At 34.5% G+C, this 17,091-nt stretch overlaps 1 protein-coding gene across 1 annotated transcript; it reads right to left on the reverse strand.

The window, feature by feature from the left end:
• Positions 1 to 2,690: 2,690 nt before the first annotated feature.
• LOC109194067 (60S ribosomal protein L9-like) lies at positions 2,691 to 4,313 on the reverse strand. The gene is made up of 3 exons (XM_019344930.1): positions 3,868 to 4,313; positions 3,136 to 3,258; positions 2,691 to 3,029 (listed from the first exon to the last, which is right to left on the reverse strand). Exons 1-3 carry the CDS (start codon positions 4,240 to 4,242, stop codon positions 2,943 to 2,945), a joined length of 585 nt encoding a protein of 194 aa, XP_019200475.1. The 5' UTR covers positions 4,243 to 4,313; the 3' UTR covers positions 2,691 to 2,942.
• Between the last annotated feature and the right edge of the window lie 12,778 nt (positions 4,314 to 17,091).

Genomic DNA, 17,091 nt, shown 5'->3' on the forward strand with positions numbered 1-17,091 from the left:
ACTTCCCGTCTAATTCTTAAAAAATCTTACTTTCTAATAAAATATATTATTTTCTACTTTCATATTCATACTAAAATTCTAGGTTAAAATTCTTATTCTGATATTATAAAATCTATATTTATATCTACTATCTATACTTCTATACTATATAAGACAAAATCCTAAACTTTAACTTTTAGCCCAATTCCTAAAAAATCTCGTTTTCTAATAAAATATATTGTTTTTTACTTTCCTATTCGTACTGATATTATAGGTTAAAATTCATATTCTAATATTATAAAATAGTGTAATCTCGCTTTCTAATAAAATATATTATTTTCTACTTTCCTATTCGTACTATAATTCTATGTTAAAATTCCTATTCTAATATTATAAAATAGTACAACACAATTTCTAATAAAATATATTGTTTCTTACTTTCCTATTCGTAATACTGTATGACAATATATATATATATATATATATATATATATATATATATATATATATATATATATATATAATTAAAAGTAAAATCCTCCTTCTAACATTTTTCCGCCCAAACACATTGTAATTATATAGAATACAAGAATATTTAATTATGATTCTATTATTATCGTGTCTCACCGAATAGAATACACGAATATTTAATTATGGTTATATTATTATTGTGCCTCACGGTCAAAATGGAACGGAAATTAGATAAAAATATCACTGCATCTATATTCTAATTGACTAATTGTCTGAAAGTATATATAAAAAAAATAATTGACTGAAAATGAATCTAATATTACTAATTTACTAAAAATATAAAAGGAAATGAATATTAAAAATTGACTGCAAATAAATATGATCCATACTGACTAAAATAAAAAAAAAATAGTCAGATCATTGTATTTTAATTAAAAATTGAACAGAAATTAAAAATTAGACGAAAATATTTCAATAATAATATTCTACATCATCAACAGTAAATGCATATTTTAAACATGAGTAATGTAAATTAAAAATGGAACGAAAATATTTCAATAATAATATATACATCATCAATTAAAAATGGAACGAAAATTAGGTAAATATATCACTGTATTTGATATTCTAATTGACTGAAAATAAAATATAAAAAAAAGAATAATTGGCTGAAAATGAATCTGATATTACTAATTGACTGAAAATATAAAAGGATCACTAATTGAGTGATATTCTACCATTATATATTTTCACCCGAGTAACCCATCCTGATGGACTGAAGATGTTAGCTCTATACGAAGATGGACAATATTGTGTTGCCAATACCAATGTCGTTTAAAAAGAGGTTTCAATAATGTGTAAATATAATCGGTGATATTATGTTTTTTTTTTAAATGGAAAAAATTGCTATATATCTAAACAAAAAATATATCTTCCATACAAATGAATTAGCATAGCAATTCATTCCTATAACTGATAGAATTGTTAGAGAACGAGCACATTTGTCTAATTTATAAAAAATACTAAACAATGATAAATAAAATTTTCAAAGTTATAGCACCGCATGCATACATAAACGATCCAAGTCATATCTTTAATTGCACTATATAATATTTGATGTTCTAATTTAAACAATTATATATCGATTCAAATATTATTAATATATTACAACAAATCTATTCCGTGCATCACACGGGTGAAAATACTAGTTATGATAATAGAAATTGTAGAATAATATGGCAGAATATAGACTACATAATTAAGGAAATAATATCATGGTCATATTTCACGAACTTTTTATTTTGAATTGACTCATTTATTATGCATAATTCTAAATGATATTTTTCTGCCTATTGATGTGACCCGTACGTTAAAATCCTTATTTGGCTAAATTATGAAAACACTTGGTATTGGCTTGGGATTCTAAGGGTGGCTAAATTATGAAGACACTTGGTATTGGCTTTGGATTCTAAGGGATGTTATTATGTTAAAAGTGGCTATAGAATCATTGTTGGAAATTATGTTAATAATGAGGTCACTTTTGATAAGTGACTATCTCTTTGGAAGATTAAAATTCTCCCTAAATAGAAAACTTTTTTTACGGAGATCCTTAAGTGATATCCTTCCACTACCAAGAACTTGCTTATAAAGAGAGTGGAGGTTGATCCTACTTGTATCATGTGTGGTATCATTCATGAGAACACTATGCATTCTTTGGTATTGTGTGATTTTGTAAGCTCCATTTGACGTGTACTCAACTAACCATCTAACATACTCGAATTACAACTCATAATCCCTACTCGAATTATAATATTCTAACAAATCATAGTCCCGAATAACATCTAGCGTCGAACCATTCTTAAGTGGTTAGTTATGAAGACCCTATGAAATCATTCTTAACCGGTTAGTTATGAAGAACCCTAAGTTAATTCGTCTCTTTGTGATACCACCCCAAACACCTCAAATAATAATCACAAATTTTAGTTATAAACATCTCTAAATTATTTCAGCTCCTTGTGAAATTGTAATCCCACACCAAACACCCTCAATTAGTGATCACAAATTTTACTCATCACTCAAACAAATAAAATCATATGCAATTAGTAGTTTCTTATCAATTTTAGTAAATTAGTAGTCTGTTTCTTGAGGTAGTGTTCTAACATTTTCTTTAAATATACAAACAGCAATCAACAAGGACAAGGTGGTTTGTATACCATGGCATGATTCATGGGATGAGAAGCTAAGGGAAAAAGTTGATTTCATTCTTCTTTTCTTTGATAACACAGTTCAGTAGTTCACAACACAACCAAAGTTGAGAAGAAGCTATAACTACAATGAAACATGTTTTGATGGTGACAATAAATATGAAATCAAACAAAAAACTGCAAAAGTAAGCCGAAACTAGTCTTTGAAACTGCTTTGGATAATAAAGGGCAAGCAAACAATGAGGAAAAGATGAGTCTTTGCTTGTACTATTCTCTCAAACTAGCTAACTACTCTTCCACAACAATGGTTCCCTTCTCACTGACATATATCCCATCAAGGAATTTCCTGATATCCTTGTTCTTCACATGGCATTTCTGCAAAGGAAACAACAGTGTAAGCCTCAAATGTGAAGTTCAATAGTTTTACTCCGACTAAATCGACAATGGTGTGTATATATGTATAGGGAGAGAAATGATTTACTTGGTTAATAAGGGCACATGATCGAGACACGAGTTCAATGTCATTCCCATCCAATACTAACTCATCCTTAACCTTTTCAGACCGGACAACAGAAACTCCCTCAAGCATGTCAACTTTCCGGACCTGAAAAAATGAACAAGAATGAGAAATTTGTTGCCTACACTGTTGGTTTTTACATTCAACTAGCAAATTAGGATTAAAAACAATGCAAATATCATATATAAGTATCAAATCAAGAACAATCCAGTCAAAGAAAAAAAAAACAGTAACAGAGTATAAACTGAAAAGACATACCATTGTGCCTGAAAAGTACACCCTGTATGCTAATTGATGCACAGGAATCAATTTTTACCTCAATTTCACACATACTGATCATAGAAATTTAGCTCAATACATGTATCAATGTACAGATCAACAGCTAGACAAACTAAGTTGAATAAGTAATAGGCATTGAAAGAACTACAATATAATCACAATTATATGTGCGCTATACAACAGGCATATGAAAATACAGACCACTAAAGCATCTAAATCCAAAACAAGCCACACTTACAATCATCATATAAATAAAGAGTATATGTATACACATTTGCTGAAAAATTTTGTTCTAGTTATCATATGCGAACTCATGAAGAAAATCACAGATCTATCAGCAGATATTGGAAATGGGCATAAATGAAAGATGAAGTTTCATTAAATAAAACAGAACGTAATCAAAGAGAGAGGGGAAACCTTCTTCTCGCCAAGGAAGTTACGGATCTCAATAGACTTGTTTCCATTGGTGATGGAGGCGTTGATGGGAAAGTGAGCGTAGACGAAGCGCATCTTGTATTGGTAACCCTTCGTGACGCCGGTGATGAGATTATCAACGTGGCTGAGCGCAGTACGGATAGCGGCGGTGGTTTTGCGCGATCCGAACCAGGCATCAACCTTCAGCTTCCTTTTTCCGGTCTCCCCGTCGGTAATGAGTTGGAAATCAAGGTTGAGATGCTTGAAGTTGCGCACAAGCTTCCCTCTAGGCCCTTCAACCTCAATTTCCTTCGCCTTCACCTTGATCTTTACCCCGTCCGGGATGTCCATCGTCTCCGAGGAAAGTATCGTCTTCATGCTTTCTCTCTGTCTTCTCTCCTCTCCCTCTCTCTCTCTCAGACACAGAGTCAGCACAGAAACCCTAGGACCCCATGAGGTTGAAGCTTTTATACAATACGAAAAACCCTAGAAATGATAACGGGTCTTTGTTTTTGGGCTGGATGGAAAAAAGAACGGCCCAATACTTACAAATTGGCCCATAAGTACATTAAGGCCTAGTATCAAAATTTCAAGACATACTCAGGTCAGATGGCCCAATATGTATAGTAAAAGAGATCAGGGCAGAAGAATCTTATAAAGTTAGATTAGATGCACTTTGGGCTTTATTGAACCTTTTAACATTATAGGAGTGATTGCACTTTTACTTTTTTAAGGTTTAAGGATTTGGTGACGTTTTGGCCCTAAATAATGAAATGCTACTTTTGCTGTTCTGCAAAAGGGAAAAAGGTTTTGCAATCTGCTTTGTCCTTTTCTTGTGACAAAAAGGTGGCCGCACATTCTTGCAGTCTTGTCTTTGTAGAGGGGTTAATTATGGTGGTTTAATTGATTAATAAAAATTAGACTTTTGTTTATTGTGCATAATAAGTTCTCTTATTTTGAAAAGTTACCTACACACTATCGTTGGTGAGACTCGATCTTTAATCTCTTATGATAAATTTTACTTTTATAATCAGTTGAGGTGTCCATACAATTCTTTTGGCCTTTTTCGAGCCATGACTTAGGAGTATTGCTCAATTACCATGTTTGATTTGACCTTACTCCCTAGTTAGTTCTGCTCAAAAAAATTATTTATTTAGAAAGTAAATTTTGGCAAATTTTAAAAAGACTAATGTGGAAATGGAGTATGGGAAAGTGGTGGCAATTGGCTAGATATCATTAGTAATCACAAGGTCAATGGTTGTACAAATTTCATTATGGGGCACGTGTTGATATAAGGGCATCCCCAATAAGGAGATTATGAACAGGTATTAATAAAAAGTTGTCAACATGGAAGAGTAATAATGAAGAGAGGGAAGAACTCATTGCCTTATGTTAATTAGGGGATTTTTCAGAATAGTGGGACCCACACCAATTTATAGCTACTTTCACGCTTCACGCGTGAAGCTTACAATTGTGCCCAGCGGTGCACGCGCCAACTGGGCGCGTTGCTGGCCGGTCTTTCACCTTTTTTTTTTAAATCAGCATTTTTTTTCTTTTCTTCTCTTTTCTACCATATTCTCTTTTCTAATCACACTTACAACAACTCCTCAAAAACTACAATAAAATTTCCACTATTGAGGATGATCTAAGCATTATAATCGAATTTTGGGTCAATTATCATGAGATGCTCTTGGGATGGACATTGGGTCATAGTTTGGTCAATATTGAGATTGACTTTTTGATTGTCATGAAAAATATTTGAGTAATTATAAATGAACACTTTTTTTCATCTTCTTTAAGGGTATAAGGTGCATGTTGCAGTGAGATTAAGTTTGCATATAGAGTTGGGTAGGTACATTGTGAAGTTAATAGGCGCATAGATTGGATCGCATTGACTTTGAGTGTTGATTATTTGTAAGAATTTGAAAAATTTCCTAAAGATATTACTCTATTGTTAGTTGTGGGCATTGGGTTACGGAGCGTTATATCCTATACCCGTGTTCACCATGTGCATGATAGACACGCTGTATATTTATAATTTCTATATTGTAGATTATAAATTCTATATTGTATATTCGTAATTTCTATACTGTAGATTTATAAAATTTATAATGTAGATTCATAATTTCTGTACTGCACATTCATAAATTCTATACTTCACATTCATAATTCCTATACTGCAGATTCATAATTTCTATACTGTAAATTCATAAAATTTATAATGTAGATTCATAATTTATATACTGCACATTCATAATTTTTGTACTTTAGATTCATAATTTGATAACTATGTGTTCATAATTTGATAACTATACAGTTTAGAAATTATGAATCTACATTACAGAAATTATGAATCTATAGTACAGAAATTATTAATATACATTATAAATTTTATGAATCTACAGTTTATAAATTATTAATATACAGTATAGAAATTATGAATCTACAATATAGAAATTATGAATGTATCGCGTGTCCACCATGCACATGGTAGACAGGGGTTCATAGCATAATTTGCCGCGGCCATGTAGCTTTTCCTTTGTTTCTTTTATCTTTTGAGTTTTCTCTCTAGTGTAAAAATATATTATATACTTTAAATAACTTATATTAAAATTCAAATTGATTATATCCATCAATATGATTTAGCTTTAAATTTGCATGACAGACAAAACCATGATATTGTGACTAAACAATTTCTCCTTGATTGGTATAAAAATAACATTAGTGGTAAAATTCAACTTCGAATTTTTTGTCAAATTTTTATGTGGAGGAAGAGAGAGGCAACAAAAAACACACACACATGTTTTTGTGTTTTTTTTTTTTTCCTTCTCAAAAACTACACTTAACATGAACTAGTTAATGATTTTTTTTAATTTTTTTTTGTCTCTACCCCTTTCCTCTCACATCTCTCCCCTATTGACAAATTTTCTTTAAAAAAAATAAATAAATGTGTAATACCAATCAACAACATAAAAATATTTTTTTCAAAAAAAAAAAACATTTAAAATAATAACAATAATCTCTAGAAGAGCATATTGTGTTAATGGATACTTTAATTGTGGTATATATGACTAGCTAGTCCAAATTATACTTTTATAATTTTTTTTTAATTGTTTACAATCATGATTAACCCCACTTATTTGACTATCTCATCACTCTCTAGCTCCACACAAAATTACAGAAAAAAAAAAATGTAGAGAGATAATGATGGAGGTCCAAGAACAAGACAAACAAATATGTATCATCCAATAATATTTATTTAATCTGCACCCTATTACAAAAAGACTCTTGGTCTCCAAGTAACACAAAACCAATCCCAACCATCCTATTCAAACTTGTTCTTCTTTTTGGCCTTTCATCACCATCTCAACCCCCCCCCCCCCCCCCCCCCCCCACATCTCTCTTTTCTCCTTTTCCCACCGTCCACAAAAGGATATGCCGTGGCAATCAAAGTGGGGATCTTGACGTTGACCTCTCTTGGCAGTTGGCTCCCTTGCACCCTCCGATGAGACCATGCACAAAATTCTTAATTCAGTTGGCTAGATAATTAAGTTGGTAACAAAAAAATTTTCAATTATTAATTTATTTTATTGTAGTTTTTTATCAGTTAAAACGAGAACGACAATAGAAACTTTACTTTATAAATATTATGTAGTAAATAATATATATTGAAACTTAATTATCACTCAGAAATCTCAAAATTAAAAATTGAAATAAATTCGTGGCTGAAATTAATTACCACTTCTATGAGTTCTATCTGCGAGCACAAAAGAGTTGGCGGTCCAGAAATGTGGCCCCCATTTCAGTTAGACGTTAATTTTACTAAAGTTTTACTAAAAAGTAGAACAAAAAATTAAAGAGCTAGAGATTCCTTTGACCCATGGCTTTTGTTTCTGTTTGATGTTAAGAATTCTAGACTTTTGGTGTTGTTCACATTGGATAAGAAGCAACGTGTGGGGTCTCATCATTCTTGGAAGCACCAAGTTTCCTGTCTGTAACAAGTTCTTGTGGGATGATTATTACAGTGAGCAACATGAAGGTATCGACAGAGAGCAGAGAAAGAAGAAGATTACTGTTTTATTGAGAGAAAGAGTTTCAACCGTTCAGAATACAACTGACTGGAAAGGAAAAGAAGAATTATATACAGTGCTTAGAAGGTCAACAGAGTCAACAAATCAAGATATGTAAACTGCCTAACTAATAGCTGAGGTGGCAGTAGCTGATGTGGCCTCTGAGTTGGACATATCTGTCAACACCCCCCCGCAAGCTGGCGCGTAGATGGAATGAAGCCCCAGCTTGGATACAAGTCTCTGAAAAGGCAAGGGCTGCAAAGGCTTAGTTAGAATGTCAGCCGTTTGGTTTTCAGTAGATACATGTAGTAGCTTAATGACCCCTTTCTGGATTTTCTCCCTGATCAAATGACAATCTATTTCTATGTGTTTTGTGCGCTCATGAAACACGGGATTTTCAGCAATAGCAATAGCTGATTGACTGTCTGAGAACAACACAGCTGGCCCTTCCTGTTTTACCTCTAATGTCTCAAGTAGGAACAACAGCCATTGCACCTCACAAGCAGCAAGTGCCATAGCCCTGTATTCAGCTTCGGAAGATGATCGAGAGATTGTTCCCTGCTTCTTGGACTTCCATGATATCAAGGCACCACCTAAAAACATACAAAAACCTGTAACTGATCTCCTGGTGTCAGGGCAAGTTGCCCAATCCGAGTCAGCAAAGCCTGTCAGTTTGAGGTTTGAAGTGGCTGAGAAGAACAATCCTTGGCCAGGACTGCCTTTGATGTATCTTAAAACTCTATGAGCTGCCTGCAAGTGTAAGATAGTAGGTCTATCCAAAAACTGTGAGAGTTGTTGCACAGCAAAGCATATATCTGGCCTGGTAATGGTCAGATATAGGAGTTTTCCTATGAGTCTTCTGTACTCAGTGTTGTCTTCCAACAGTGTGCCTTCATCTTTGCTCAGTTTGGTAGTTTGCACCATAGGACATTTCATAGGTTTGCTGTCCATAAAGCCTGTTTCAGTTAGTAAATCTAAGGCATATTTCCTTTGAGTGATAGATATTCCCCTTTTGTTTCTAGCTACTTCAAGCCCAAGAAAAAAACGTAGGTTCCCCAAATCTTTAATCTGGAAAATAGCATGGAGATGATCCTTGATGGCCTGAATTTGAGACCCATCACTGCTAGCCAAAACGACATCATCCACATATACCAATAGAGCAATAAAGTTGTCACCAGAACCCCTTGTGAACAGGGAGTTATCACAAACTGCTTGTTTGAAACCCATAGTAATAAGTTCTGTAGTGAGTTTGGCATTCCACTGTCTGCTAGCCTGTTTCAAACCATAGAGAGACTTAGTTAACTTACACACCTGACCAGAATGTTGTGGGATAAAGCCTTGTGGGAGAGTCATATACACTTCTTCATGGAGATCACCATGCAAGAAGGCATTGTTGACATCAAGCTGATGCAACTGCCACCCTTTTGCTGCTGCTACTGCAAGTAAAGTTCTTATGGAACTGATTTTAGCTACAGGACTGAATGTGTCTATATAGTCCAAACCACAGGTCTGTGTGTACCCCTTTGCCACTAGCCTGGCTTTGCATCTTTCAACAGTTCCATCTGACTTGTGCTTCACTTTATAAACCCATTTGCACCCTATAGTCTGCTTGGAGGGTGGAAGGGTTGTTAGTTCCCATGTTTTGTTGGCTTGCAAGGCATCTATCTCAGCTTGCATTGCATTCCTCCAACACTCATGTTTGATAGCTTCATTGTATGATTTAGGTTCCTGGATGTTCAAGATATTCACAGCAAAAGTTTTAAATTTAGGTGCCAGCCCATCATAAGATAAAACAGCAGATAGTGTATGAGGAGAGGTCCTAGTAGTAGGAAGATTGTAGCTGTAATCCTTGAGGTATGTTGGTCTGGAAACTTGTCTACTAGACCTCCTTGGTTGCTGTTGTTCCTGAGGTATCTCACAGGGTTCCCCAGTGTCAATCAAGTCCTGATTGTTTGGTGAGGTAGTGGGAGGTGGCACTCTAGGCAAAGGTGCATCCTCAATGAAAGTGGCAGCAGGCAGAGGTGCATCCTCAATGAAATTGGCAGCAGGCAGAATAATTTCAGGATGAGCAGTCTGATCACTTGAGCTGTTGGTTCCCTTGTAAGGGAAGACATTTTCGTAGAATACTACATCCCTTGATATAAACACTTCTTTTGTCCTTAAGTCATAAAGCTTGTATCCTTTCACTCCATTAGGATATCCCAGAAAAACACACTTTCTGGCTCTGGAGGCAAACTTAGACTTGTGACCATTCATCATGAGAGCATAAGCTAGACATCCAAAAGTTTTAAGATGATTGAGCTTAGGAGCTTTCTTGAACAAGACCTGATAGGGGATTTTTCCTTGCAAAGCCTCAGAGGGCAACTTGTTAATGATGTAGACAGCATGTGAAATACAATCTCCCCAAAAACAATCTGGAAAACCTGCTTGAAACTTGATAGCTCTAGCAACTGTTAAAATATGACCATGCTTTCTTTCAACTACACTGTTTTGCTGTGGGGTGTAGACACAAGAGGTTTGGTGAATTATTCCCTTCTCTTGATAAAACTTGTCCATCTCAAACTCCTTCCCATTGTCTGTTCTTATACACTTTATTCTGCTTCCAAATTGTGTTAAGACAAGAGCACAAAAAGCTTGAACTAGGGCTCTCACCTCATCCTTCCTCTTCATCAAATATACCCATGTCAGCCTGCTGAAATCATCTACAATAGTTAAGAAGTACTTATGGCCATGTATGGTATGAACATGATAGGGCCCCCAGATGTCAACATGTACAAGATCAAAACAAGCATTAGAAACAGTAGAGCTAACTGGGAAGGGCAACCTTTTTTGCTTAGAAAAGTGACAAACATCACAAGCAAACTCTTTATTCAATTTCAAATCTAAATTTGACAACTGTAATGTTTTCAGTTTTGAGTAGGAGGCATGTCCTAATCTGGCATGCCATAAGCTACCAGAGTTACAAGTATTGACCTCAAACTTTCTTACTATACTAGAAGAACTAGGTGGAATGGGCTGGATCAAGTGATAAAGGCCATTCTGCAATTTAGCCATGCCAATCCTCTTCCCAAGGGCTTGATCCTGTATAAGACACAAATCAGAATATAGCAACAGTGTGCACTTGGAACCCTTGATCAACTCACTGACAGATACCAAGTTATAATGAAATGCAGGAACATAGAACACATTCTGGAGAATTAAATCATCTGAGAAGTGGACTGTCCCTATACTTGTGATTTCAGCCCTAGTGCCATTTGGCATTTCAACATGCATGTCTTGAACCTTCCTTGCTTCAGTTAATATATATGATTGGCATACAATATGATTAGTGGCACCACTATCCAATATCCAATTTATCCTGTTGACACTAGAGGGTTTATAACACATACCTTCCAGTGGATTAGGAATAAAATTTGCAGAAATGAAATTGGCTTGTGGTGATGTTCCCATGTCCAGAGGGGATCCCTGAGTGATAGCCTCTCTTTGTACCAATTGCTTAAACATTTGATATTCATCATGTGTTAAGGAAATAGCACTGTTTGCAGGAGTAGCAACTTGAAGTTGATTGATAGCTGCTGAGCTTCTACTTCTTGGTTTCCAACCGGGTGGATATCCATGTTTCTTGTAGCACTTTTCAATTGTGTGGCCTGTATATCCACAATAACTACATACAGGCTTCTTGTTCCCATTAGAGTAGGTTTTCTTAGGGGCAGAATTACCCTCTACACCTTGGCTAAGGAACACACTGCCTCCATTTATGTTTTCTCCAATGTGTGGTAATTGTGAACCCATTCCAGTGTTATATCTCCTTTCTTGTTGTTGTACTATCAAGAAAGCCTCATCCACAGATGGAAGTGGTTTCATCATCATGATCTGAGATTGAACAGAACCATACTGTTCATTAAGCCCTCTTAAGAAAGTAGACAAGTTGTCATTCTCTAGATAATTCTCCAATTTGTCTAACAATCCACAATCACACCTTCGAGCACAGTTACACGTAGGTAATGGCCTGACAACCTGCAACTCATCCCACAACACCTTCAATCTCGCAAAATAGGCACTCACACTTAAATCACCTTGTCTCACTTGATGAATTTCAGCGTGTAGAGCTGAAATTCTGAATATATCAGCTTCACTGAATCTGGCCTTCAAAGTTTTCCAAATTCTCTCCGCCGTTCCCAGCCAGAGGATTGTCTACGCAATCTCCGTCGAAACCGAACGCAATATCCATGTCGAAACCATATTATTACACCTCTTCCAGTAGGGGAACTTCACATCATTCACATCCGGCACAGAGATTGTACCATCTACAAAACCTAATTTGTTCTTCGAAAGTAAACTCATCTCCATGGATCTAGCCCATGGATGATAATTGTGGCCATCTAATACAGTAGATACCAAAATAAGGGAGGGATTCTCACTTGGATGAAGGTAGAAGGGACTTGCTGAATCATTAGGATCAAAAATCACACTCGCGCCGTTCGTCGGAGCCTGACCGGTCGGAATCGCGATAGCCGGAGACACCGTTGGAGGAACTCCAGGAGGTCTGATGCTGCTCGTTGCTGTCGTCCACGCCATTTACACTGTTAGTCTTAGCTCTGATACCATATTACAGTGAGCAACATGAAGGTATCGACAGAGAGCAGAGAAAGAAGAAGATTACTGTTTTATTGAGAGAAAGAGTTTCAACCGTTCAGAATACAACTGACTGGAAAGGAAAAGAAGAATTATATACAGTGCTTAGAAGGTCAACAGAGTCAACAAATCAAGATATGTAAACTGCCTAACTAATAGCTGAGGTGGCAGTAGCTGATGTGGCCTCTGAGTTGGACATATCTGTCAACAATGATAATTTGGATCGGACTATGGAGTAACTATTATTAAATTCGAATTAATACTTTATCTGTCCCATTTTATTTGTTTGTTTTGAATAACAATGTTTAACTAAAGTTATTTATAATTCATTTTCTCATAATGTTAAGTTTTGTAATATTATAGAAAATTTATATATTTAAAAATTACGTCAAAATATTATTAAACACGCAAAAAAAAATATAAATTATTCTTTTTAAAAAAAGAAAATATTTAGTTTGACTCATTAATAATAAACATAACAAATAAAATAAGACAATTAGAATACTAAACAAATCTCATTCCCAAACGTTAAAGATGGTCATGAGCAAATGCCTAAGAGCATCACCATCGGTGGGTTATGGTGTATTGTGATTTTTTAAGAATTAAAATCTATGTAGATGAGAGAGAGTAAATGAGCAAGGTTTTTGTCAGATTGTGAGCTCCACCAAGAAAGAAAGTCAGCCACTTTGGCTTGCATGGCTAGCAAATCAAGCGGCCAGTCGGGCGTGTGCAACCCACGTGCCGGACTGGGTGCATAAAACATTACTTTTTTTAAAAAATTCATATTTTGATTTTTTTTTTCCTTCGCTCTCATATTCTCTTTCTTAGTTACACTTGCAAAAACTCTTGTTGGGCGTGTGCAAGCCACGTGTCGAACGGGGTGCATAAAACATTATTATTATTATTATTCAAATTTTGATTGTTTTTTTCTCTCATTCTCATCTTCTCTTTCTTAGTTGCATTTATAAAAATTCTTCAAAAATTACAACCAAAATATATTAATGAGGATGCGGTGAACTGCTAGGATAAAAGCGGGTGTGCCGTGTACGAGTGATTTTACGCTTTTTTCCCCATCTTTTCTAAATATGTCGACAAGTGAAAATGGCATAAAACAACTATTGTTTGGACAAAGCTTTACAGTGGTCACATACAAGAAAGATGAACCCGAAAGTCGGCCACTTTGGCTTGCATGGTTGGCAAATCAAGCGCCCAGTTGGGCGCGTGCAATCCACGTGCCGGACTGGGTGCATAAAACATTACTTTAAAAAAAAAATTCATATTTTGATTTTTTTTCCTTCACTCTCATATTCTCTTTCTTAGTTACACTTGTAAAAACTCTTGTCAGACGTGTGCGATTCACGTGCCTAGAGCCGTCAAAACGGTCTCGCGGGGCGGGACGGGCCAAAACACACCAAAGCCCGTCCTCATAGCGGGACGGGCTAAAAAGCCCGCCTCTTGGCGGGCTTGGAATGTGGCCGGCCCGCCCCGCCATGCCAAAGCCCGCTGGCGGGGCGGGCAATCAATTTTTTTACTGTGTTAATTTTTTTTTTTTTTTAAAATCACTGTACAATATCCTTTAAAAAAAAATCAATGTATAGACGTACAGTAAAACTACCTAGTATTTTATTCCTATAAATCTATAATCCTATAAGTTATAACACACTAACACAATTACACAAACCAAACTAACATGTATTAAATACTAAATATATATACAAAATATATATGTATTAGTAGGTCGGGGGCTAAACCCGTGACCCGCCCCGCCTGGACCCGTGACCCAGGCGGGACGGGCTAAAAAGCCCGCCTCCTGGCGGATCAAAATTTGAAGAACCCGTCCCCTACCTACGGCGGTACGGGACGGGTCGACCCGGCGGGTAAAACTCATTTTTGACGGCTCTACACGTGCCGGACTGGGTGCATAAAACATTATTAATATTATTATTATTATTATTATTATTATTATTATTATTATTTTCAAATTTTGATTGTTTTTTTCTTTCACTCTCATCTTATCTTTCTTAGTTGCATTTATAAAAATTCTTCAAAAATTACAACCAAAATATATTAATGAGGATGCGGTGAACTGAACTGCTAAGATAAAAGCGAGTGTGTCGTGTACGAGGGATTTTACGCTTTTTTCCCCCTCTTTTTAAATATGCCGACAAGTGAAAATGGCATAAAACAACTATTGTTTGGACAAAGCTTTGCAGTGGTCACATACAAGAAATATGAACCCTTGCACCCCCCCCCCCATCCCCCCCCCTACTGATAAAATAATAATTCGTGATGCAAGAAGATTCTAGACCGTAAGACCAACTTATGGACATTTCAAAATGTATTTTTGAAAAAGTATCAAATAGATCATTGAAGTTTTACACTTTGTGCAATTAAAGCATCAAACAAAAAAAAAATATATGTAATTGAATCATTCAACAAATAAAAATTGTGCAAATGACATTTTTTACAGGTTACTTCTAAGTTTCATATAAAATATGATGTTATAATGTTAAGTTATATATATAAAAATTATTTTAGTTATTATTTTCATTTTTTTTTAAAGAAAGGGGAGGTAGTCATGACTGCGGACGAGGATGGAGGCAGTCATGGCTGCCCCCTCCATCGTTTGATCTGGATGAAGGAGGGAGCAACCATGGCTACATCCCCTATGATAAGTGAATAACTTCATAGCACCGACGTGTAACAACGTAACACTTTGGAAATCGTGTCTGCATTATTGTAATCTTTATTTGGCAATGATTTAAGTTCAGTCCATTGTATACATGCATCAATTCATTACATGATTTATTATACGCAAATACTATGCAATTACATGTACAAATATATCTAAAATCCGTTACATGTATAGCTTATAATAATTGAGTGTACATAATTCAACACTTGAACATAATAATTCATAAAATTTCAATTTATACCATTAAAATTTATGAATTTTCATTTTATACCATTTAAATTCACTAGTCTGGATATGCATAGTGTAAATACCTTGTAATTACATGATATATTATACACAAATACCATGTAATTATGTGTACAAATATATCTAAATCTGTTACATAACGTATAATAACTGAGTGTACATAATTCAACGCTTAACATAATAATTCATGAAATTTCAATTTATACCATTAAAATTCATGAAATATCATTGTATACGATTTAAATTCATTGGTTTGGATATGCATAGTGTTAATACCCTGTAATTACGTGTACAACTATATCTAAATCCGTTACATAACGTATAATAAATGAGTGTACATAATTCAACACCATAACATAATAATTCATTCATGAAATTTCAATTTATACTATTAAAATTCATGAAATTTCATTTTATACCATTTAAATCCGTTGATCTGAATATACATAGTGTAAATACCATGTAATTACGTGTGATTACATGATGTATTATACGCAAATACCATGTAATTACGTGTACAACTATATCTAAATCCGTTACATAACGTATAATAAAAAAAATTTGATTTGTAAATCACAACACCTTAAATTTGAATCATGGTAAAAAATATTTATTTCATTTTTTTGTTTTGAACCGATCAGTTATGGACAACCTAAGTTAGCTTATCTAATTATGATTTTTGTAGACTAAAGTTACAATACACACCTTCTTAATACACATACATAAATAATACTCCGTAATTATTTTAAAAACGGTAAACCTAGGATCACCTATAGCAACCGCAATAATGGTTTTTGCTCTTTATTTATTTATTTATTTATTTATGAAATCATAGCTTATGTGGAGGAGAGAGGAGACTTGAGGACTGCCTACAAGATATTGTTGTTGTTGTTTTTTTTTTTTTTTTTTTTTTTTTTTTTTTTTTTTTTTTTTGTGGGGCCGCATGAGAGAAAAAGTATAAAAGAGAGGCGCAATCATGTGCGTGAACTGCACGGAACGCGCCCAGTTCATTACATGATGTATTATACGCAAATACCATGTAATTACGTGTACAAATATATAAAAATATGTTACATAACGTATAATTACAAAAAATGTATAATAATTGAGTGTACATAATTCAACACTTGAACATAATAATTCATAAAATTTCAATTTATACCATTAAAATTCATGAAATTTTATTTTATACCATTTAAATTCACTGGTCTGGATATGCATAGTGTAAATACCCTATAATTATGTGTACAAATATCCTATAATTACGTGTAACTACAGGATATATTATACACAAATACCCTGTAATTATGTGTATTTTCTAAATCTGTTACATAACGTATAATAACTGAGTGTACATAATTCAACGCTTAATAACTGAGAGAAAATCGGGAAGTATCTACAATGGTTGGGAGAATGGTAGCATGGTGGGACCTAGCAAGAAAATGAGCCAAACTTGACGGCCAATCGTGACTGTCACGAGTGCACTCAGCTGGCGCGTGGAGTGCACGCGCTCGACTATGATTATTATATATATTTTTTTTAATTTTAAAATAAGTTTTTGCTTTTTTTTTTTCCTCTTCT

This window comes from Ipomoea nil, unplaced genomic scaffold (genome assembly GCF_001879475.1).
Source record: "Ipomoea nil cultivar Tokyo-kokei standard unplaced genomic scaffold, Asagao_1.1 scaffold1932, whole genome shotgun sequence".
Classification (NCBI taxonomy): Eukaryota; Viridiplantae; Streptophyta; class Magnoliopsida; order Solanales; family Convolvulaceae; genus Ipomoea; species Ipomoea nil.